Genomic DNA, 26,250 nt, shown 5'->3' on the forward strand with positions numbered 1-26,250 from the left:
TTCCAGAACCACGTGTGAGGTCAGACACGGACGTTGGACGAGAAGGCCTGGCTCACAGTCTCCTCTCTAATTCATCCCAAAGGAATTCTATCGGGTCGAGGTGCACATCAGTGCCTGACAGCACAAATGCGCTTCTGTAATAATGGTCAAACATTCCCATAGACACACTCCTAAACCTTGTGGACAGCCTTCCCAGAAGAGTTGAAGCTGCAAAGGGTGAGCCAACTCAATATTGAACCCTATGGACTAAGACGCCATTAAAGTTTATGTGCAGGTAGACAGGTGTCCCAATACTTTTGACAATATAGTGTACATGCAGTCAAAAACAAATATATACAAGTCTCTTTTATAAATTCAAATCTTAAAAGTCCATATAAGAAAATTTGTAATGAATTATGCTTTTTTTTCTCCTTTAACGCCTTTCATTTGTCCAGTCAAACATGTTTTTTACAGTGGAAGTCAAAGTTTGGACGGCACGTTTATAGGTTAATAAAAGCTAACAAAGCTTTTAACAAAACTGTTTATTACACAAAATAAGTTATCTTTAACATTGCTATAAAACGCAACATGACCATATGATATATTTTTTCATACTTTGTGAAGTTAATAAAAGATCTGTCTTGCGTTTCAGTTGTGCCCGTTTCCTCGCAGAACATAACTGCGTGCGTCAACCGCTCAAGCAGAAAGGTGACAAAAAAAAAAAAACGAGACAGAAGACACAGACAAGTGGAAAATTCATCAGGCTGTGATGTCATCTTTCCAGCCAATCTAAGTACACTAACAACTTGTTCTTTACCATAATCCAATTGTTAACATACTGAAATAATTTGAAGGCCGCGGGCAAGATTGATCGCATTCATTAGTACATTTTCTGACAGATACACGGGACCCGGCACTCGCTGCTCAACTGGAAATTATAGGCAGGACCAACAGATATGGCGAAGGGAGTGTGTAGAGAGAGAGTAGGGGGGGGGGACAGGGGAACCATAAAGCTGTTAAATTGCCTATGGTTCTGATACAGAGCAGAACATCTGGTCTGGAGAGCTTGAGGAAACACCATTAAACCAGCCGAAAAAGAGGGGAAAAAAATGTTTGTTCGAAGAAACAGAGCAGTATTTGTGAGCCCCTGTCAGAGGTATTAAGAGAGAAAGAGCGAGATTGGAGGAAGAGGAGGGGGGACTTGGCAAATGGCGTTATGATTGGTCAGTCACGTATCACAGAGCCAGACATTCTAGTAATCGAGGTTTGTCAGACATCTGGTCTAGTTCCACCAGCCTTCACCAAGGGAGAGAAGACGGATGAATAAAAATGAAGCGGCCACTCTCCAGCATTCCACAGCGTACACATCAGGTCTCTGATAGCAAGAAAAATAAACAGAGAGAAGGAAACTCTGTCTAGACTTTGCTGCTGCTCGGCCTGCTGCAGACGTACAGTTGGTATTTACTTAAAAGGGACTGCCAGGCTACCTTCAGACGTTTAACCCCCTGCCCCCACCCCGATTAGGGAAAATAAAGAGCCTGGCCACACGGCAAATACAGTCAAGATCACGGAAAAATCAGAATATCAATACGCGGGAGAGAAAATAGGACCCCTTACCGTAAATGAGGACCACCGACTCTTCTATGGCATGTTGGTAACTGAACTGGGAATCTAGGAGGGCACGGCTGACGAAGGTGCCATAGTAGGTGGATTGGTACCAGCCAACGTGGAGGTGGTCAATGTTGACGTGGCGGAGGCTGCGCATCATCTCCATCTGATACTGGACTAAATTAGAAGAGAAAATAAGGCAATTATAGCAAATCAATAGCGCAATTAAATTTGACAAAATATTTAGAACAAAAAAAAGACAAATCTCTATTCTATCCAATTCGGATGATGGAACATATGGCAACTTTCATTATAGTTACATAGGTTGAAAAAAAAAAAAGACACAAGTCCATCTAGTTCAACCACAAAAAAAAATTATTATATATATATATATATATACACATACACACATACATACATATACACACATATATATATATATACACACACACACATACACACATATACACATACACACACACACACAATCCCATATACCCAATTCTATACGCACAGTTGATTCAGAGGAAGGCAAAAAACCCCAGCAGAGCATTTTCCAATTTGCTACAGCAGGGGAAAAAATTCCTTCCTGATCCCCCCAGAGACGATCGTATTTTCCACGGATCATCTTTACCTATAAATGTCAGTACCCAGTTATATTATGTACACTTCGGAAATAATCCAGGCCTTTCTTAAAGCAATCTACTGAGCGGGCCAGAACCACCTCTGCAGGGAGTCTATCCCACATTTTCACAGCTCTTACTGTGAAGAAACCTTTCCGTATTTGGAGATGAAATCTCTTTTCCTCTAGATGTAACGAGCGCCCCCCTTGTCCTCTTTGTTGACTGTAAAGTGAATAACTCGACACCAAGTTCACTTTATGGACCCCTTATATATTTGTACATGTTGATCATATCCCCCCTTAATCTCCTCTTATCAAGAGTGAATAAATCCAGTTCCTCTAATCTCTCCTCATAGCGGAGTTCCTCCATTCCTCTTATCAGTTTGGTTGCCCTTCTCATGTAATTTACTGCATCAGGGGAGGTCACTTACGCTTTAAAAAAATTACAGTTTGCTAAAACAAAACCGCTGTGTTAATTTAGACCTCCAAAACTGGAAATACACCTGCCCATAATTGTGATCATCAGTACCAAGTAGGTGTATCCTCTAATAAGGCCTATAATAATCTGAACAGAGGAAAAACCTAAAACTTTAAATTTTACAGTATTCACAGGATAGATATTCAAATAGGGAACTCAAAGCTTCCTACAACAGTGTTTCTAAAGCCAACGGACCACCTACTGGTACATCCCACCCTACAAACATGATTACTACAAGAAGTGACTTTCCTCCCTGACCCCGATACCCTATGGTCACCTTTCTATGAATCCTTCATATACTGTTGACCATCATCAGACTAATTGCTAGCTCTGAATTATGTTTCTTTTTAAGTCAATGCTCAGACTGCTTTATCTTCAGCTGTGTCAGTAGAGACAGCTCTACCCAACCATTATAATCTCTTCAAAAAGCCTAGTCCTATTTTCCCTAGTACCAGTACTCCAATTAAAGTACAACTAAAAAGGTAACATTTTTTTCGAGTTTAAGATGGAATGGAGAAGGATTCTAATATTTGTAAGGTCCTTCTAGCGGTCTGTGTCCCCATTAGGGAGATTCAGCCTATTTGTCCTGATGACCATTATCACAGAAACGTGAATGAATCTCAAATCATGAATGGCCACCAGAAAATGCCCCAAGGGTGACCCCGACTACCAGGGCTTTCCATCACTTTGGAGGAAATTTCTCTCACTTGTGGCAGGAAATGAAGGGTAATTTACCCCAATTGGACAGAAATGGCAAAGAAATGGTGTCCAGCTTGATCAGCTTTAGTGTTAAACAGAAACTCCATATCAGGATTACACCAGGGTCTTCGTTTTTGACAGTGATAAAATTTGCTGGAGGGGGAAGTAATGCAGTCCAAGCAGTCAGCAAAGGTGGACCAACATAGGTGTGCGCAGCTCATTGCATTAAGGTGTGTACCTTAAAGCTCAAACACGTGTGTGCGTGCAATAAATTTATATATATATATATATATATATATATATATATATATACACATATATATATATATATATATATATACATATATATATATATATATATACACACATACACACACACATACATATACACACACACACACACACAGGCAGTGTCAGTAGATGGGGTCAGTTTTTATTTGTACTATTTTCTTTATTTTATTTTTTTACCATTTCAATTTATTTTTTATTTTTTGGAGCTTTGGTGAAATATCAAGCGTTTAAACAGGGGGAATCTCTGCCACACAGTGTGATAAGGGTGTGCCTGGGCAGTAACTGTCCATTGAGCCCCTTATGAGCAGAGCGGGGCGATGACAATGACATGTTTGTGTCCACTCTGCTTATGCAGAGCGCACACGGATACAACCCGCTCTGCTCTATAGGCAGTTGGATGCAGATTGACCAGCTGTCCATTTACATCCAACTGCCCCTCCGATAAGGCAAGATCGAGGGGAAGGGCTGCCCTTCCATTTGCTTTTTGTCAGATAGAATTGGAGGGAGGTGGATCAGACACAGGTCTGTTTACATCCATCGGTCCATAGGAGGAGAATGGAGGGTCTGGGTACGCCTGAAAAAAAGGACATCGGACACCTCGTGTAAAAGCAGCCTAAAGCCCCATACACACTATCCGATTTTCTGCTGATTTTTTTCCTTCAGATTTACCAAAACAAAGTAGTGCAAGGCCCTGTCTGATTGCATACAAATGGAAACTCCTAAGGTTTGACCTCAGCAGAAAATCTGATAGTGTGTATGGAGCTTTAGAGTACTCAACTGTTCTGGTACAAGAACACCAATATGCTTACAAGAGAAATGACCCTTGTATAATGGCCGGCCTAGTCATTTAAATTCATGATATTAATTAAATAAAGTCCATTATAATACAATTATATATCTTTTTTTTTTTTTTTTTTAAACTGTCGGTTTCAACTTTGGCAATAAGAGCATCCTGAATTTTTGGTTATGGCACCTCTATTTATAAAAGGTATAAAAACGATCACCCAAAAAAAATAAAAAATGAGCCCAGAAGGACAAAGACGGCTGACACAGAAATGTCTCAAGTCAGAGCCACTACGATCAAGCAGTTTCCATCTTCAATACAAGTTTACAATGAAAGCGCCAATTTGCATGCTATGGACTACACAGACACGAGTAAACGGCCATTTCACAACATAACGCATTTTGTGTTTTGACTAGAAGATGCTTTAAACCCATTGCGCCCTAGGGTGCCACCAAAGCAAGATGATCAACTCATTTCTAGTATCAACTGGTTGCTTATCTCAGAATGTTTTCTCCCCAGGACTGAATAACCTCCCCTGGCTTGCTTTCATTTACAACAGAGTAGAGAATCAATGAAGAATTCAATACTCAATTGGGAATAAGTCTATAATGAAAGTATCATCTATTGCGTACCGCGGCTTGTGAACCTCAGGAGTAAGGCCTTGCAGGCTAATATTTTCAAAAGGTGATGAAAAAGAAATCAGAAACAGTGAAGATGGTTAAGAGGGAAGGAAAAGGAAAACATTGCTTGAGGTCTTTTCATATTGGATGCTGCATATGAGAGAGCTGCGCAAATTACATTCTGTGCTACTGAAATATATCTAACCCCGTGCACAGAGGAGCCGCCATCTTGTTCAATGCACACATAATTATTTATTGTTCTGCCCTTAACTTGAGCATTAACCAAGAAAACGGTTATACTAGAATCCCATTTATACTGGTAAGGCTAAAAGAAACCCAAAGACGTTCACTTTATAAAGACGCCTGGGATTTTACCAGATATACTTCAGTACAGCGAGTGTTTAAAGTGGAACTCCAGGCACTGAACACAGATGATGGTAATCCACTGATCAATGAGGATGGAGGCAGAGAGGTAATACAGGAACAAGACTACTACTAGGAGGCAGATGGCTGAAAGACTAAATAAGCATGTCACTTGCCTACTAGCTGGGAATAACGTTCTCTTTGTAGGAAATCACTGCCACCTATACCCAGCAACTGGTCACCTCTTTGGAATGTCATCTTGTCCGTGCCGCTAAACAGCTAATATGAAGCGCCCATGCTCCCTGTGCAGTGAAAGAAAGTCCAAATGCAATATTCCCCCGCGCACACGTTCCTGAAAAAGGCTATTTGCTGGGTACTGTAATTATCACAGGCTGGGAACCGTAGACAATCCAAGTGAAGAAATGTCACCAGCGATTCCTCAAAATGGGTCCAAAGCTTTATTTTGTGGTCACATGTTAAACATAAGGCAAAATGTCAGAGTCACACAGGGACCCCTCAACTGACGAAGGGGTACTGCATGGCTTGTGTGCTGGTGACATTTCTTCATTATGAAGTGGAAGGACGCCCCCCCCCCCCGACAGGGGTAATTGACTTAGGATCCAACACGTCACACGATCTAGGAGTTATGTATTGTATTTTGGGCTTTTAGAAAATGAGAGAAATATATAGATATAGATATAGATATAGATATATATAGAGAGAGAGAGAGAGAGAGAGAGAGAGAGAGATAGATAGATACCGTATATACAAATGAACACCCATAGACACACTCCTAATCCTTGTTGACAGCCTTCCTAGAAGAGTTGAAGCTGTTATAGCTGCAAAGGGTGGACCAACTCAATATTGAACCCTATGGACTAAGATGCCATTAAATTTCATGTGCGTGTAAAGACGGACGTCCCACTGCTTTTGGCAATAGTTAGTGTGTGTGTATGTGTATGTATATATATATATAATATCTTTTACTAACCCAGAGCTTGGTTGGGATGGGGGGGGACTAGCATTGAGCAGACATGAAATTCACAGCAATAGGAAAAAGTCTATGGATGCATAACCACAGTAATTCCGCACTTTTTAAACATACTATGCAAGCAATAAACAGCATGCTCTTTAAAGCTGCAATCGAAAGCTCATCTAAGCTGTGAATGAGCAGCTTCGTCTACTAGGAAGAGATCGCAGCAGCAGAGCAGGAAACCACAGCAAGTGAAATGGAAAGGAGGGGGGAACCAAAACAAACAAAGGACCTTGTCTGATTTTGATATAGATGTATGGAGATATTGTGTGTGATATTGGGAGAAGGAGCCTCATTTTATGGCAAAGACAGGGGAGTTTTTGTCTGGCAGAAGTCAACTCCAATCATATGGGCATCTGCTTTTGTTTATCCTCAATCTTCCCACACGTTTTAGTTTCGCATTGGCCAGAGGCACCGAATGCAGTATCTCAGATGCGTATCATCAAGATGTCCGTTCGCCTAAGTGAAACATAATTTGTTCCAACTATGTGCCTAGTTCAACTCGAGCGGAGAGCGAAGATACAGCCGCTGCGCGCTGGAACCAATAACGGTTCAATTATCAAAAGCCAATTCAGTTACTTAATTTTCCAGCCTTTCAGTTTGAAGAAATACCACTGTCCAAATAAAGACTGAATAGATTTTTTTTTTATTCCCCTATCAAAAATGTCACTGTATTGTACTTGTTCACCTTATTAAAATATGAATTTATAAATGTGACGGAACGCAATGCCTGCTTATCGCCAAACTTCCAGTATATTTTGTTCCCCTTGCACATGAACAAATTAAACAGTAAAGCTTCCATCAATGAAACACGATCTATAAATTGGTGAATGATCACCTTCCTGTCCTCCATGGCTTTTAGCCATTCAAGATCTAATGCTGGCCCCACCCCCATACTCATACTCATCTCTAGGGCTCATTTAAACTCACTTCAACACACATTTAAGCACCTACCACTTCAACATGCTTTTTTGATGCATTGTCTATGCTTCTGTGATGCCTCAGTGATGCTTTTTTGAAGCTTGGCAAATGCCCTGTGCGTGTTGATTTTCTATTTGTTTTAAAGGGGCTCAGTAGTACCCCACTTAGGAGATACCCAGCTCATCAGTACCCTATTTCAGTAGATCCCTAGCTATGTTGATGGTCCACCCCATAAGTACCTCCAGCTTTGCTGATCCCCTGCTCAGTAGTAACCCACTACTCTGCAGATCTGGTTTACTGATCCTCTTGTCTTGCTGTTCCCCGCTCACCTCTCACTATTTCGCTTATACACCGTTAACCACAAGACATCTGCTAGTTGCTCCTGCTCTGATCCCCCACCCAGTCCTTCCACTCATCTTCTGCTATAGCCTTTCCATTTTGCACACATGTGCCGTCTGCTAACCACTCTGATTCAATCCAGACCCCGCTCACCTTCCTGCTGCTCCATGCTGCACATGGGATGTGACGTTTGCACCAAACACTTCCAGAATATATACACATGAACTAGAAGGGAACCTGTTTTCTAGTGCATCCTGGGATATCTCAAACCTGCAATACCACCAAAGCAAACCTAAAGTTGAATAAATGCCCCTCAAAAGCTTCAGGTGCTATAAGCAAGCATTGTCAAGAAGCACCAAAGGGACATGGGATATCATTTTTGAAGTGAAGCAAAGAAAATAGTTAACATGACTGCAAGGTAACCATTTCATTTAGCGACAGGTGCTTCAATTGGCATTCAGAGGGCAAAAAAAAAAAAGTGTCCAATGCCACGTTTTAAAGTCTAAACGAGCCATTACTGTGTCCCCCTACCCTCTATTATCACAAAATGCTCGGTGTGAGCGCCATGCTGAAGCAGCCACCCCTGTGCCATGTGATCACGTTCTGGACTGGCTATTGCCCATTTAGGACCTGAGCACTGCATCAAGGAAGGCGACGGCATTCTTTCCTTTACGCAGTGGCTACAACAGAGGAAGGAGGTATAGAGAGGGTACCATGAAGACGAGTATAAATGGGTTGGAGGTAGGCTAGCAAGAGACTCACTTTGTCCTCAAAGGGCAAAATGGCAGAATCTTTAAATTCCAAGAGCAGCTGTGGAGACACGTAGACACACAATACAAGCCTGGCACAGTGGCACCAAATAAAGGCCAAGTTCTAAGCTACTTTTAATAAGCTGGCAGCTATTAATTGCTGGCATTTGCAGCAAAACGATCTTTACTTTCACAAATAAAATGAAAAGGGTTTTCCACATGAGTCTGCAGCAAAGAGCAAAAACATTGGCTTTACATCAAAAGCTGAAGTGATCAGAACAGTGGACAACGGCAACCATATTCTCATTAGCAAGTTCAAAGCAATAGATTTAAGGGGAATCTAAACAATAAATATAATTTTAGATCTACCACATGATCAGGTTTTCATCCTAACTGGTGGGAGGTCCCATTTTAATTTAGAGGAGCACTCAAATTCTGAGACGATCTTGTTATCAATTTATGGATACATTAAAGTGGTTGTAAAGCCAGTTTTTTTTAATCTTAATGCATTCTATGCATTAGGATAAAAAGCCTTTTGTGTGCAGCAGCCCCTCCTCAGGCGCCTCTAATACTTAGCTTAACCTCATCTCTGTCCAGCGATGACCACACGTGTCTTGGCCATCCGAGACTCTTCCTCCTGTTTGGCTGAGACACAGGCATCCACTCCCACTGTCAAAGTCAGCTAGCCATTTAGGAGAGAGAGGGGGCGGGCCAAGGATCTGTCTCTGAATGGACACAGGAAGCGGCAACTTGGCTCGAGTGCCTCGATAGCAAGCTGCTTGCAGTGGGGGCACTAGAGTAGGATCCGGGGCTGCTCTGTGCAAATCCACTGCACAGACAAGACCCAGGGGACTGGTATGAAAATCCACGGGGAGAGGAAAAAAAAAAAAAGTAGCAAGGCGTGCAAAAAAAAAAAAAAACTGAAGTTGGGATAAAAGGAAATCAAAATGCAAACATGAAAAGATGTCTCTCAAAAAGGTGGCAGAAAGCCTTTAAGCAAATCCAAGGCGATTCATGACTTAAAATGCAACTACAGAAAATAGTTTGGAGCCCATTTTCAGGACTTGATAACTTGGAGTTGAACTGGCAATTGTTATTCAATACAGAAATGTTCCCGTCCATAAAGAGGGCAATCATCCCTTAAAATATGAGCTGACACTTTAATTAGAAGCCTTCACTAACAAGAGCGACGCTCATTTTCATAAGTAGCTCAAGATGTCACCGTTATCTTCAAAACCTTCAAATGTCTCCGGCTCCTGTCGACATTTTCCGGAGCGACAAAAAAAAAAAAAAATCCCGCTACGCAAACTCTTCCCCTTTTTCTTCTTCCTCTCCTGCTTTGCTGGAGGAAATGCTTACAGACACTTAGGAGACTGAAACAATCCCACGCAAAGTTATCAGCAGCGAGGTTAATCCATTTTTAATGATAAGAGGCACATCTGCTTCAGGCATTAAGATACATCTGCGCAGATTCAGTGAAAACAAGGGGAAATCGGGATTCTCTACACAACGCCGATGCAGAGAAATAAAAAAAAAAAAAAATCAAACCAATATGGAAGGAACTTGACCAATCTCTAGACGATAAGAAGGAGCTCAAATGGTTGGGCTTGCAGCTGTTTGAGCAGTGAAGTTATGAAAAAAAAAAAAAGGAATAATAATTTATCAGCAATATCAAGAATGGACTTTAGAAACCTTTAAAGCAGCACTGGTTAAATGGTTGAAAAACGCCAAATAATAATATAGTCCAGACAAGCCATTGCTAGTGTCTTAGCGCACGGATAGGTTCCATCATTCTAGTTCGTTCCAAAATCTTAAAAGCCTCAACAAAAAATTAGTTTCCACTATATTTGAAAGCAATGAACACACCCAATTCACCGCTCCCAGTCATGTCTTATTTGGCCCCAGAGTTCCTTATGGTTCTTACTTTCATGGTTGTCAATTTTTTTCTTAGGTCTGATGTATAATTTCTTATAAATTTATGTATCATTAAAAAAGTACAAATTTTTCCCCCAATAGCATGAGTGTAGACACAGTATATACAAACTGATCTTAGCCTAGGCTTCAGGTCACATTTAGAAACTCCCCCCCCCCCCAACCTCGCTAAAAGCATGTATTTTTGGTTAAAATAATCAGGAGAAGCGCAGCCATTTTCTGCTTGTGCCAGTCATCACATAACTTCTATTTAGTGGGGCTCACCAAGAAAGATATGCCGATGCAAGTAGTGGCTGGTGGCATTTTATTGTGAGGGGTTGCCGTTTGAGGTCTCTGATGTTAAATCACATGAAAGGTGATGATTTGTGATTTAATACTGCTGATGTGTGCTAAAAATTATTGGAAGTGCAAAATAAATTTAAATGAACTAAAACTCCAGGTAGAGCTGCACAATTAATCATCAAGAATCATTATCGCAATCTCGACTAAAGTGTTTCACAATTCTTTCTATGCAAAGAATTCTCTCTGCTCTTCTGAAGCCACAGCCCTCAAAAGAAAGGAAGAGAAAAACTGGGCAGTCTGCCAAGAATCACAACATTCTTTATCAGTTGAACTTAAGTATAAACATTGTAACAATTTGTCAATGGAATAGACTAAGTGGTTAAACTTTTTTCAGTTACACACAAACACTAAACCTTTTTCTGACATTTCCTAGTTTTAAGTAAACTTTTTTTTTTTGCTAGAAATTTACTTAGAACCCCCCCCCCCCCCCCCCCGAACATTATATATTTTTTAGTAGACACCTTAGAGCAGCCTTTTCAACCCAGAGGAACCCTTGATATAGTTCTGCAGTCTCGGGGAACCCCTGCTAACAATTAGAAATCTACAACTCATGATACATTAGTGTGATGGTCAGTGAGAGGAATGGTCCTTATACCTGTAGTCTTTGGGAAGAATTACCTCATTACAGATAGCTAAATAGATCAATGGTGTCAGTGGGAACTTATCTGAGAAGCAGAAATGGCCCAATGCTGAAGGAACCCCTAGCAACCTCTGGAGGAACCCTAGGATTCCATGGAACCCTGGTTGAGAATCACTGCCTTCGAGAATAAAATGGTGGTTGTTGCAATATTTTATGTCATACTATTTGTGCAGTGGTCTTTCAAATGCATTTTTTTTTAATTACTTTAATGAATTTAAACCGTAAAGTTAGCCCATTTTTTTTGGTATAATGTGAAAGATTTTACATCGCGAGAATCATGATCTTTTTATTCTAGGCAAAAAAATAGCGATTCTCATTTTAGCCAGAATCGTGCAGCTCTAACTCCAGGTAGCTTTAACATACTGTAGGGTAGTCAGAAACGTCAATGCTATACATCTCTCTGCTGAGCAGGTGGATGACAGGTCTGTGCCCGCGATGCAGAGCAGACTCAGCCCGCTGTTCTTGATGGGGCGGTCAGATGGGGTGGTTTCTGCATAGCTGTTAAATTTCCATTCACGAAAAAAGCTGATTTCCTAAATAACAGATCATGTTAAAGCATGGCTGTGATTTAAGTGAAACTCTAGGAAGCTATAACATTGACACTTTGGCTCATCTCTGTGGTCTCTTTTGCTTCATGCTACTTCTTGGGCCTCCACTGACCACGTTTCTGGTTTTGATGCTCATGTTTTATACTCGGGACTTATGCACATTGTTGCTCCTCCTTTTGGTGATCCTCTCTCCCCCCCCAACGGCCCTGAATTCACCTAAATAAGTATCTATGCACACAAACGTTTAGGAGCAGCAGAGTTTAGAGGCAGTCAAAGCTCCTTCTTAACGCAGAAGTGTCGCATCCTGGAGAAAGCTTTCGGCAAAAAAAAAAAAAAAGTCAAACGTGGCAAATCGCACCTAAGCTCTAAACGTGTTTTTAGCACTTCAGCCTTTATTCAGTGGCTAGAATTTTAATTTATTATGGTCATTGAAATAAACACCCAGACACTAAAAGCTGCTTAACTCGCCTAAACTGGTTTAAAAAAAATGCAGCTTAGGTGCGTTTTTAACACTGATTTTCTCCTGCCAAAAGCAATCGCATTAAACAACAAACAAGTGCATGTGGTATTAGGCCCCTTTCACACCAGTGGACTAATCAGGTCTGTTTAGGTGGACCTGTTTGGACCACCCATTCTCTTTTGGGCGGCAGATGTCAGCGGACATGTTCCTACTGTCAGCCGTCGTCAATCCAACCATTTATAAAAAAAAAAAAAAAAAAAAAAAAAGTGATGCAGCCTGCAGGCACCATCCTGGTATAACCACTTAAAGCGGTGTTCCAATTCAGAAAAATAAAAAAAGTTAATTAAAAGTCTGAACCTACAAATACTGCAGCTGCTGACTTAATAATCGGACACTTACCTGTCCCAGGATCCAGCCCCGTTCATCTCCCCCTCCACTCGGCGGCGCTGGCATCTTAACTGTGGGTGCCCGGCTGTGGTTTCACAGCCGGGCACCCACTGCGCATGTGCGAGCCGCGCGCCGTGACTGGCCGCGCAATCATCTGGGACCTGTCATGTGTCCCAGTTGATTGACAGAGGGAAGGGGGGAGAGGCGCTCTCCCTTCCTGCACTGAAGGAAGTGACGTCAGGAGCCAAGGCGCTGAAGGAGGCAGACTACAAGGGACCACATGGCACATTAATGAAAGTTTATTTGATGGGGGGGGGGGGGGGGGGCTCCACTTTACATGTACATCTCCCGGTGGCAACTGGTTAAAATATTTTTTGAAATTTTAATAGATTGAAAAAACAGATTTCCTCTCTAGTAGGAATATACTGCATAGGAAAGGTATGAGTATAATACAAATTTAAGTTAAATATTTTGATAAAGCACAAATAATTGTACAAAGCTTCCCTTGTTTTGTGCCCCAGTTGACAGGTTTGGATGAAATTCTCAAGTTCCTGCATCTGCACAGATCTGTAACAAATTGCAGGGTATCGTAGCAACTGACAAATAGAAGTAAAAACAGGCTTCTACATATGTATGGGTAAGTTAAGCAAATCTACTTAGACTTCTAAATTAACCACAACATTAATGACCAGTTATTTGTGCAAGAGGGGAGACTGGGCAGGATATCCTGGAATTCGGTGACAGGAGGAGGATTAGGTTACCAATGCAGCGCAGGCACCTGAGCTGTATGACCGTCATTGTTTTGGAGATTTTACATTAGATACTCCAACCTAACTCCACATAAAGGGGTTGTAAAGTCAGGTGTTTTATTTTATTTTTTATCTTATCTTAATGCATTCTATACATTAAGATAAAAAGCCTTCTGGGTGCAGCAGCCCCCCTCAGCCCCATCTCTGTCTAGTGACGTTCATGGGTGTCTCAGCCATCCAAGACTCTCCCTGCTGATTGGCTGAGACACAGCAGCAGCGCCATTGGCTCCTGCTGCTGTCAAAGTCAGTTAGCCATGAGATAGAGGGGGGCGGGGCCAAACCGCAGCTCCTTGTCTGAATGCACACACAAAGCTGCAGCTCGGCTCAGGTGACCCCATAGCAAACTGCTTGCCGAGGGGGGCACCCGACAGGAGGGAGGGGCCAGGAGCTGAGAAGAGGAGGATCCAGGCTATTCTGTGTAAATCCACTGCACAGAGCAGGTAAGTATAACATGTTTGTTTGTTCTTTAAAAACAAGACTTTACAATCATGTATATATGTGTCCTTCATGCTACTAGAAGTGATAAATAATACTATTTATCTCAAAATGTTGTGACGTGATATGTAAAAACTACTGTAAAATCTAAAGTGTTCACATAACACACAACGAATGATAAAGTTAAATATGGAGTGATTTCGCGCAATAAAAATCACAAAAACAAAATTAAAAAAACGAAAATCTCTTATGCGACTACATAGTGGTGTAGTACTATATACTATATTTAACTTTGTCAAGACTTTACAATCACCAACTACAAATCCCAGCATTTCCTCCAGTTAGACTCCAGACTGGAGTCTATGCCCCATACACTGGCATAAAAACTAAGACAAAAAATGGGGCTTAAGGTTTTTATGGAGCCGAATAGCTCAATATAAACTCATTCGTATTTAAGCACTTGCCGACCGTCAAATGACAGCCAGGAAGCGCAGCTCTTGTGGTGGGAGGGCATCATAACGTCATCCCACTTAAACAGGGAATGCGCGCGATCGTGCGCGCGCATCCCTCTTCCTTCGGTGGCGGCGTGTCACGGAGACACCGCTCGCCACCGAGGGGGGTGAACAACCATTGGAGCCATTGAAGTCATGGCCGATCACAGATGGTTACACCCCCACTGTGCACGGCGCGTGATCGCGCTGCCCGTGCACGGTGGTGGCGGCATATTCCCGGGAACACTGCTTGTCACAAGCGCTGGTAAACAGCCATTGGCCGGCTGTTTACCCACGTGATTGATTGGCTGTGATCATTTCACAGATGATCACTAAATGTAAACAAACCGCGGTAACGAGATGTTACCGGGTTCTCCTCCTCACACACCGATCGTGTGGGAGGAGATTGCGGTAACATCTCGTTACCGCTTACAGTGCACACCAATCACACTGATTGTGTGGAAAAAAGGATTCAAGTTTCATATGGGTACAGTGTTGCATGACTGAGTAATTGTCATTCAAACTGAGCGCTGAAAGCTGAAAATTGGTCTGGTCAGGGAGGGGATGTACGTGCCCTGTATTGAGGTGGTTAAGTACATCGTTTTACACAGTGCCATCAAAAGAAATATCATGAAGGAAATTTTTTTCAAACCACTGCAAATATTTCTGAATTAAACCGCCTGAGTTTCTTTCATCTCAGCAATTCTATCCGAGATCTTGGTGCTCAATTTCTAGAGCCTGTACACCTGCAGTGGAAATTCTGAGGGGTTCCCACTCTACCAGTTGGAGTTTGATAACTGAGTCAGGAATTACAGCAAGGAGATCTTTGCTGGAGTTTCTAAAGCCAGACTAGAGATTTAAAATTTCCAGAAATTTTGAATCCAAAAAAAAAAAAAAAAAAGTTAATTGTTCCCCAGAAATAATGTAAATTTTCAGAAAAATGTAAAAATAAAAATTGAGTGTGTAGTTTTACAAATTGAGAGTAAGTACTGCTTTGAGACGTACAGTGTTACTTGAACTGTATCCCAGGATTTGCAATAATTTAAGACTTTACCTAAAGTCTCAGAAATCTTTCCCCGACGGGAAGCCCAGCATCCGATCCAATGGTTGCGCCAGCTTACAACAGAGGTGACCGGAGACCAGATCGCTTACTGATGGACTAGGAGACCGGAAGTGCATTCGTCACTTTTGCTTTCCCCAGATTTAAAAAACAGAGCCTTTTAAAAATAATGAGAGCATCTGATAACGATCTTGGTGTGATCAGATGGTTTTAAGGGCAGAGGAGACATCTGGGGTCTAACACACCCCAGATTGCTTCATAAAAGAGTATCTGTAACTGCCTATGTTTACATTCTTGTGACAGCAATAAAAGTGGTAAAAAAAAAGCACACAGGCAAACACATGTAGGTTGCACATTCATACATAAACATGTTCACCCCACACGTGAGAGGTATTGTCACAAACATTACAGCGAGAGCAATAATTTCAGCACTAGACCTCCTTTGTAATTCTAAACTGGTAACCTGTAAAAAAAACAAACGTCTATGCAGATTTATTGGTTTGTCACCATTCCACGAACATGAGCAATTTTATCTATTAACTTAGTGTAACAAATTGGAGGAGATCTGCTGTTCCTAGTGATCAGGAACAGCGATATCTGTGTTGTCCCAGTAAAGCCCATCCCCCACACAGTTAGCACACACCCAAGGAACAGTGTTAACCCTTTGTCTCCTAGTGTTAACCCCTTCCCTACCAGTGTCATTTATACAGTGATCAGTGCACTTTTTCAGCGCTGATCACTGTATTGGTATCACTGGCCCCCAAAAAAAGTGTCAATTAGGGCCAGATTTGTCTGCCGCAGTCCCACTAAAAATCGCAGATCGCTGTTACCAGTAAAAAATAAAAATAAAATGTAAAGTCCCAAAGTCTATCGCCTATTTTTGGGGGTTTTTAGATGCTATAACTTTTTTACACACTAATCTTCGCTTGTTGGGATTTTTTTTACTAAAATATGTAGAATACATATTGGCCTAAACTGATGAATGCTTTTTTTTATATTATATAGTATAAAGTAAAAAAAAAAAAAAAAAAAAAAAGTGTTTTTCTGTCAAAATTGTCTTTGTTTATAGTGCAAAAAATAATGGACCACAGAGATGATCAAAGAACACCAAAAGAAAGCTCTACTTGTAGAGGGGGGAAAAGGGTATGTCGCACGACCACGCAATTGTTATTTAAAGCGACGCAGTGTCATATTGCAAAAAATGGCCTGACCATTAAGGGGGTAAATCCTTCTGGGGCTGCAGTGCTTAAACAGGTCGTGTGGCAATTATGAGGGTTTTTTTTCCTTTCAGTAGAGCCTTCCCTAAAGTGTGGGTATTCCAAGTTATGAATATCATCTCCCTCTCATCATGCAGTTAGTTAAACCAGGTTTTATTTTTGTTGGCAGGTTCCCTTTAAAGAAGCCCATCTATATACCTTTCTCTGGAGTCGCAGCAAAGGCGCACACCCCTATGCATTATGAATAAGCACGTGCCGATTATTCCTGAGAAAACCCACATGAAATAAACAAGAGACCTCCCTGGCAGGCAGCCACAGATGGCGTGGCTCTCTGTGGGTATGACGGCTGAGGTGGCAGGCTTTTCATGCTCACCAAGTGAAGACTTGCTCATATATGTCCCTGATGTCAGGCACTTCTATAAACACACTATGATGCCATCTTGCCAGTCGCTTGCAGATGATTAAGTGGTAAAAAAAACCAAGGACAGCTCTTCTCATTTGCAAAGCTTTGCCTAGTGGGGTTTATTCCTTTTTTGTGGTTCGGAAACCGCGCATCGAAATGATTTTTTTATAGAGACACAAAAAGGCGTATGTATGCCCTGCTCTGGAATGGAGCGATCAAGAAGGAGCTGTATTCTTCTGGGTAATTAGTTTGAGCCCCGTCTATCTGTGACACACACACTGCTCCGGTCTCAGGCAAAGAAATGAAGATTTGTCAGACTCACGACAGATTGCAACTCACTGCCAATCACCATGGGAAGATGGAGAAGAGAGAAAGCCTTTCTTTCTAAAGCGGAAATAAACACATACGCTTATCCAAAGAAAGGCATTGTAAAGAGACTCTAAAGAAATCAAACTAGCAATCCCCTGCGAGAGAAGTAGTAGTATATTCGCCTCCTCAACAGCCTGTCTCTCCTACGTCCCCCTCTATTCTTAGCCACGGTCACTCTTTGGCACTCAGATTTAATCCCCCACCTCTGCGAGCCATGGATCTTTACTCAGACTCCCACAATGCAGGAGAGCCCGAGGAAAGGAAGCGGGGGGAGAGCCCGAGGAAAGGAAGCGGGGGGAGAGCCCGAGGAAAGGAAGCGGGGGGAGAGCCCGAGGAAAGGAAGCGGGGGGAGAGCCCGAGGAAAGGAAGCGGGGGGAGAGCCCGAGGAAAGGAAGCGGGGGGAGAGCCCGAGGAAAGGAAGCGGGGGGAGAGCCCGAGGAAAGGAAGCGGGGGGAGAGCCCGAGGAAAGGAAGCGGGGGGAGAGCCCGAGGAAAGGAAGCGGGGGGCGGAGGGAGAGCCCGAGGAAGGAAGCGGGGGGCGGAGGGAGAGCCCGAGGAAGGAAGCGGGGGGCGGAGGGAGAGCCCGAGGAAGGAAGCGGGGGGCGGAGGGAGAGCCCGAGGAAGGAAGCGGGGGGCGGAGGGAGAGCCCGAGGAAGGAAGCGGGGGGCGGAGGGAGAGCCCGAGGAAGGAAGCGGGGGGCGGAGGGAGAGCCCGAGGAAGGAAGCGGGGGGCGGAGGGAGAGCCCGAGGAAGGAAGCGGGGGGCGGAGGGAGAGCCCGAGGAAGGAAGCGGGGGGCAGAGTATCTGAATCTGACACTCGCATAGGTGCAGAAGAACTAAAAGGCTGATGTGCTGGAATGCAGGCAGGAGATATGGGCCACCCGGTAAGAGGCATATACCAATTCCAGTACAAAGGAGTGCTGGTGTGATTTAGACACTTGATGTTTTCTTTAAAAGGGTAGCTCCACTTTCATCGGGGGAAAAAAAAAAAAAAAAGTCATCATCATTGAATGTTATTAAAAATGACCTTTCCTTTTCAATCTGTAGTGCTATAACTTTTCTGTAAAATGCAATGCAATATGGCTACCTGGAGGCATTCTATACATAGATGGTATACAGAACACACCCCAGATATGCAATTTACTGCTTGTGTGATTGGCTCACTGATTTTCCCAGAAGTCTGCACTAAAGTGGGCCATAGACCGTTCGAATCTCGGCCAGTCAGGCACAAACCGGCTGAGATTCGAACCATGTATGGGCAGGTCGAATGTGCCCAAGTTGATCGATCAACTTGTGTACAACCAGCCTGTCGAATTATTGCTAGCAGCTGTTGTAGCTGCAACCTATGGTTGCAGGAAGGAAGATTGCTCAGTCTATGGCCAGCCTACACCCACTGTCAACCAAGGTACATTTATAGACGCCCTAGTATACAAGGTTTATTGACTGACACAGATAGTGATCAGCTTTCAGATAAGTTATTTTTACAGAGGTCTTAAAGTGCCTCTCCTGCCTCGCTCCGTCTATGGCAGGTTTAAGAGACAAATCAGATTTTGGTTATCCCCTGCAACAAGAATTACATTTTTGATGAGATACTACCAAAGGGAAAAACGCATCTAAAAACCGAAAAACACATCTAAAAGGCAAAACACATCTAAAGGAATGCAGACTGTGCCACTTTCCTCAGAGCACTGCAGGTGCAGCAGCCGATTGATAATTAGAAAGACACTCCCATATAGATTCTCTAGACACCGTTATTTCTTCAGAATAACAAAAAGAATTTGCAACAAAATTTGTTAAAATCCTTGCAATGTACATAGCTCACCCAGAGGTATTATTTGGTCATCCACAAAGATGAGTTCATCTTTAAAGGCAAATTCATATAAAGCACAGGCAAGGCAATTTAGAACCTGTCAGGTTTATACTCACTATTTGAGGAAATTTTCACCAACTTCCTATGGGAGAGAACATGAAGTGGACTCTCCCCAATGGGCATAAAGACAGGAATCATGGTCAGGGCAAAAAAAAAAAAAGTTATGTCCAGTAAATATGGAGGTTTTTTTTTATTATTAAACCAGCAGGTGGAGCTCTTTCACAAATTAGTGTTCGAGACTCGTCTCTAATTGGACGGCTAAAGTTTTTATTCAGAAGGGGTGAGCTGATAAGGACATAACTGCTGTGCTGTCCCTTCATTCATAGTGTTTAAGAAATACTATTGATTGTCAAGTATTATAATTTTGGATTAAACCCAAAAGCAAACATATTGCAGCTTACCAATTCTTAGACGTAACGGCTGCATTTGTTTTCTCTCTTATGCAGGCCATACATGGTTGAATTGCGAACTAATTTTCTTTAGAAAATCAGAAATTTCATTTTTTGTGATCCGATGATTAAAGGGTTAAAGGACCACTTAAATAGCTGCAGATGGACACCGGTGGCAAGAAAGCGCCCTGAGGCGATTCAGTTCGTATAGGTAGCGCTACACAAGACATTCATCCATTCGATGGTGCCACCATTGATTTTCGAAATTCGGCCAACCAAGCCTTCAATTTCACCCCATGTTGCTACAGAAATACATTTTTGTGGCCGGGAATCTTCTTTTCTCTCCGTAAATTTTCTCTGCAACAGCCGATTTTAATGCGGAAATCAAATTTGAGGAAACGGACATGTTGGAAATGTATTGAAAAACCAACAATTTTCTAATCAATGATGGGAGAATCGTGCAAGAAATGTAATCAGAAAAGAAAATTTACAGAGAGAAAAGAAGATTCCCGGCTGCGAAAATTCTTTTCTGTAGCAGCATGAAGTGAAATTGAAGACTTGGTCGGCCGAATTTCAAAAAACAATGGTGGCACCATCGGATCACAAAAGAAACAAACTGACTTTGAAAAGAAAATTTGTTCGAAATTCGACCATGTATGACCTGCATAAGTCTGTTTTTCAAAAGAACAAGCAAGCTCTCTTCTAGATTTAGCAATTACAGGGATGAGACGGAAAAAAAAAAAAAAAATGTATTATATATATATATATACATATATACATACATACATACATATAGATACATATACACACACCACCCTCTCTCTCCCCACCCACCCCTCCCTCTCTCTCTCCCCCCACCCACCCACCCCTCCCTCTCTCTCTCTCTCTCTCTCCCCCACCCCTCTCTCTCTCTCCCCCACCCCTCTCTCTCTCTCTCCCCCACCCCTCTCTCTCTCTCTCTCTCCCCCACCCCTCTCTCTCTCTCTCTCTCCCCCACCCCTCTCTCTCTCTCTCTCCCCCACCCCTCTCTCTCTCTCCCCCCCACCCCTCTCTCTCTCTCCCCCCCACCCCTCTCTCTCTCTCTCCCCCACCCCTCTCTCTCTCTCTCTCTCCCCCACCCCTCTCTCTCTCTCTCTATATATATCTTGTATAATCCAAGGCAGTCAGGCCAGCCTTGCTTTTTTGTACTGAATCCCCTTATAACAATTCTGTCCTCAATAGTGTCTCACTGTAAAATTACATCAAACAAAATTGCAGATACTTATGTCTGTTGACTAAACTATACTGCTCACAATAATACATAACAGTGTGCAGAGTGAAAAAAACAGCATAAGCAAATTAAATCTAAACACCTGATTTTTATCTTGTTCATGGAGATTTACCAACAGGAAGGTTATTTATACTTTTACACCAAGGACATGTGGCCCTACATAAGACGTAGCTGAACACACATCCCACTACGACGACCGCTTTGCAGACGGAGCGAACGCTTTTGAACACATCCAATATCACGCACAGTAGCCCTGTCCATGCGGTTTCCGATCTGAGCTCCGCCGGGTCACATCTCACATTGGCAGGACTGAATTCCACACCGCTGGAGAGCTGCTATGGATTAATATATCAGCAAGGTGCATGGTCATGCTGCAAATATATGGAGGGATAAGAGACTTCTGCTGACACTAATCTGCTTCATTCCCGCATTTGAAGCATCTGGAGCCAAAGCTTCAGCGAGCACAGAAATGGCCTCGGCATACAGTGCTCAATGCACCTGCTACAATCTCATCATGGCAGTAAAGACCCCCCACCAGACTGATTCACTGGCGGAGGCCACAGTTCATAGTTCCTGAGCATTAAATCAGGAAAAGTCTACGAGCGGCAGACTTTTCGGCGTACATTCTCAGCCGGAGCAATTATACACACCTTGCACACCGGGAATAGAGAAAATAAGAAAAGTACAGATGGCGGCCAGGTGCTAAGAGGGTTAATGCAGCCGTCTGGAGGAAAAGGTTGAGCTTCACATATGTGGAGCCAGCTACAGAGGAAGGAGAGACAGAGGGAGATGTTTTGGAACAGGCCGAGTGCCATTTATAACTACTGGTGTCTTCGCTTTTTGGCCCGGAGAGGAAAAAATTCACACAGGGTTGGGAAGGTCATGCCAAGATTTGTAGTTTAAAAAGGAACTAAAAGATCGCAGGCAGTCTTCATAGAAAAAAAATAAAATAAAAAAAAAAGCTGGCGGGTGGCTACCAGTGGAAGCAAGCGATGAGACCGATTCATGCATTGCATGCGATGATTACATTGTGAGCTGACTTGCCGAGATCAGACGTACCCAACTTGGATATCAAAGGCAATTTATCATGAGTGTGCCACCACTAATTCCATGATTTTTGTATTGCCGTTTGCAATCAAGGGGTTACCTGGGTGTGGTCTGCGGCCATGCTCAAGTAATGCATTAAAAGCTGGTATCAATTGTTAACCTGGTCATACACTGATAGAATAAAATTTATTTAATTTTACAGGCTGAATGGGAAGGGGGGGGGGGTTGTCCACCTAACTTGTGTGGATATAGGAACAGCGTTAAGCCAACGTAATGGTTTTCTCCATCCACGCTATACATGGGAGAATCTGCAGCACCGGCTATTGTATTCCGAGAGACCACGCAGACAACTCACCGCACACCTACCTGTACAGCAGCTGCACCTGATATTCAGTCGACACTTTTTTTTTTCCGCCCAGTTCCTACTTTTTCTTTTAAAGGGTTATACTTAAGAAAAAAAATAAAGGGTTTTATTAAAGTTTAATATCAAAAGATGTAGGGCGGGAGGGTGCCAACAGGGCCACCCACAAACTGACTATCCTCAGTGCAATGCCAGCTTTACTGTAGGAATTACCAGGCATGTGGACCCTTGGCCCAAGTAGTGAATTTAGATACTTGTGCCAAAACATTAATAAATCACGGTTTTAATGTCTTTTGGGAAGCACGTTAACTGCACGCCGACCAGCCGCCACAGTTATACTGCGGCAACATGGCTCGGCTACACGAATCAGCGCCACGGTACGTCGCTACCATAGATGCCCCCCACGCCAATGCGAGTGCCCGGCGGTCTCAATCACAATCGCTCGGGGCACGCAGAGAACCCGGAGCTGTGTCTCCAGTTCTGAGGGGAGAACTGACAGATCGTCTGTTCATACAGAGTATGAACAGCGATCTGTTATCTTCCCTGCACAATCCCCTCCCCCTTCAGTTAGAACAAACTAGGGGGCAGTTGAAGGGGTATAGTGTGTCCTAGTGTTAATCCCTTCACTGCCAGTGACATTTTTACAGTAATCAGTGCATTTTTAATGGCACTGATTGCTGTATTAATGACAATGGGCCCAAAATAATAATAATTCGCAATAAGCGTTTGGTTTGCACAAAAGTTATAGAGTCTACAAAATAGGGGATAGTTATGGCATTTTTATAAAAAAATCTTTTTACTAGTAATGGCGGCGATCAGCGATTTTTATCAGGACTGCGACTAGCGGACACATTGGACACTTTTGGGACCATTCACATTTATACAGCGATCAGTGCAATTAAAAATGCACTGATTACTGAGTAAATGTGACTTCAGTGAAGAGGTTAACCACTAGGTGGCGCTGTAGGGATTAAGTGTGTCCTAGGTCAGTGGTCATCAACTCCTGTCCTCAGGGCCCACTAACAGGCCAGGATTGCAAGATAACTGAAATACACCACAGGTGATATCATTTGCTGCTCAGTGATTGCAGTATTCTAGTCTGCATCTCCCCACACGAATACATAAAACCTGGCCTGTTACTGGGTCCTGAGGACAGGGTTGATGACCACTGTCCAAGGGAGTGATTCTAACTGTGGGGGGGGAAGGGCTGTGTGTGACACGACACTGATCACCGCTCCAGATTACAGGCAGATGTGATCAGTGTCAATAGGCAGAACGGGGAAACACTTGTTTACATCAGCATTTCCCCGTTCTATCTCTCCGTGAAACGATCGCGGGTATCCTTACGGACATCGAGTCCACGGGGCCCGCGATCATGCTCATGGAGCTTCTGGTGGCGCGCTCGCGCTCGCAAGCTGCCTCTTAAAGGGCAACGTACAGGTATGTATATCTGCGTGAAGCGGTGAAAAAAAATAAAAATAACACAAACCTTTAGTGTCACTTTAAGTGTATTTTGCAGCTTACTGCTCAAATTTCAGGTTTAACATTTTAGCGACAACATTTTTGAACAAAAAATTTTTTTAAAAAAATTGTTGAAATTTGGCACAGCGCAAACAAAATATGGAGTAAAGTAATTTAAATAGTGTTTAAAAAAAAAAAAAACACACTTGTTAAATGAAGGGCTTGAAGGGATGCACAGACCCAGCAAGCCAGAGGTTAATAAAGCCCAATCCTGAGAGATTGTAGACCAGCGTGGCCGTCCATCCCATCCCACGCTTGTATCGCACCCCAGTTGCAGTCTTGGTGGACTGAGAAACGTGAAGCACAGCTGTACAGGGGATGACAGAGGAAGGAGCCCTTCCCCTGCACCAGAATAACTACCATATGTATGCAGTCAACCCAGACAAGAAAGAAAACACCCGGCACGAAGGATTTCTTGTTGCTTAGCAGGCGAAGACTGAACTGACAATGAGTAATGACATGTCGACATTTTTCTAAGGATTCGCTGGAAAGCGCACTTGTTAACCTGCCACCAGACGTAGATGTTTAAGATAATATCCAGCGGTAATATAAACACAGCTACTAGGCAAAATACAAATATGTCTTGGAGTAAATACAAGTACCCTTCCCTCGCTCGTGCCAACTTCGCCCCGCTCCGTAACATAGGGGCCGCTATTGTCAAGGACTACAGATGGTGTTGAAGCTGTAGAAGTCGTATACATTAAGACTTCATGTACTCGGGATATTTTACAACCTTTCCTGAACGATTTAACTTGACACATAGTAACCGATGTTTAAAAAGTCAGTTGTGCCGCGTTTAGAAGCAGTTTTTACATTGAAAATAGTCAAAAATGTTTCTCCATTAAAAACGCCTTTAAACTAAATGCGAGTTACAGCGTTTACAAGCTGCTTCAGGCATTTGCCGTTTCAAGTGCCTCTGAACATCCGTCCTCAACGCATTTGCTTTCCAAAAAATGCTTTTAACCTCAACTCCCTGGAAACGACTATAAGACCCCTTTCACACTGGGGTGCTTTGCAGAAGTTAGAGCTAAAAAAAAAGCGCCTGCAAAGTGCCCTGAAAGAGCCGCTCCTCACACTGGAGTGGTGCGCTGGCAGGATGGTAAAAAAATCCTGCTAGCAGTATCTTTGGAGGGAGCGGTGTGTCTATACAGCCGGCAAAGTGCCGCAGCAGCGCTTTAAACCCTTTCTTGGCCACTAGCAGGGTAAAACCGCCCCACTAGCGGCCGAATACCACCCCTAAAACGTCGCTAAAAATAGCGCCGTTATACCGCCAGCCCCTGCACCACCCCTGTGAAAAAAATTCCCAATTTCTCCTAAACGTCCATTTACCAGCAGCAGTTTACATGAGGCCAAATACTTTGCACTTCACACAGAGCGCAAGTTCCCACCCTGTAGCATGCTGCCAGGGGACGGACTTTACTACTCAGATTGTGGATGATTTCTAAAGAAAACTGAGACTTGCACACATATTGTTGAACCGGGACTGTATTTAGTCAATCTAAACAAAAAAGTTAAACTCGCCTAGTAATCCTGCAATGAGGGACTTTGTTTAGGCACTTCTGGTTATAAGGTGTGCCCCTTGCCCAATTGTGCTCAAGGAGGTCAATATAAAAAAAACAAAAAAGGCCACAAAATGTATGGACATTTATTACATTAGATCCAGTTTTCTTTAAGGCTTAAAGTGGTTGTAAACCCTTACAAACCACTTTGGCCTACAGGTAAGCCTAGATTAAGGCTTTCCTGTAGGTCCAAGCAATATCTCCTAAACCTATATGGTTTAGGAGATATTTGCCCGAAAACGGGCACCGCTGTCTACGGCGCATGCGCCGTAGACAGCGGCGCGCAGGCGCACTGAGCGCGGCATTTCCAAGAATGGAGCTGCCGCGCGTGTCGACTCCCGTGCGCATGCGCGGGAGTCACGTCATCGCGGCTTCGCCAAATGACAGCGGCGGAGCTGCGAGACGCCACCAGCAAGATGGATGCGGCGGACTACAGGGGACAGCGGCGACTTTGCTGGCTCCTGTGTCAGGTAAGTGACACATAATGGGCTACTATGCGATGCACAGTAGTCCATTATGCTTCGCCTTTGCAGTGAATGAAAGAGGAAGTAAACCCATCAGGGTTTACTTCCTCTTTAATTGTACATGGGACATTTTTACAACCTCTCCTGAAAGATTTAAAGGGGTTGTAAAAGCTTTGCTTTTTATTTTATAAA

General features: G+C 43.1%; 1 protein-coding gene across 1 annotated transcript in view; it reads right to left on the reverse strand.

Annotated features, from left to right (window-relative positions):
* Nucleotides 1-26,250, reverse strand: part of EIF3H (eukaryotic translation initiation factor 3 subunit H) — a 223,500-nt gene that overhangs the window by 63,694 nt on the left and 133,556 nt on the right. Inside the window, exon 3 of the mRNA XM_077493241.1 lies at nucleotides 1,597-1,764. Within this exon, the coding sequence (XP_077349367.1) occupies nucleotides 1,597-1,764 (168 nt within the window). The remainder of the gene's footprint in view (nucleotides 1-1,596; nucleotides 1,765-26,250) is intronic.

The sequence above is a fragment of the Lithobates pipiens genome, unplaced genomic scaffold (assembly GCF_037356315.1).
Source record: "Lithobates pipiens isolate NorthernLeopardFrog02 unplaced genomic scaffold, aLitPip1_a1.2 Scaffold_19, whole genome shotgun sequence".
Classification (NCBI taxonomy): Eukaryota; Metazoa; Chordata; class Amphibia; order Anura; family Ranidae; genus Lithobates; species Lithobates pipiens.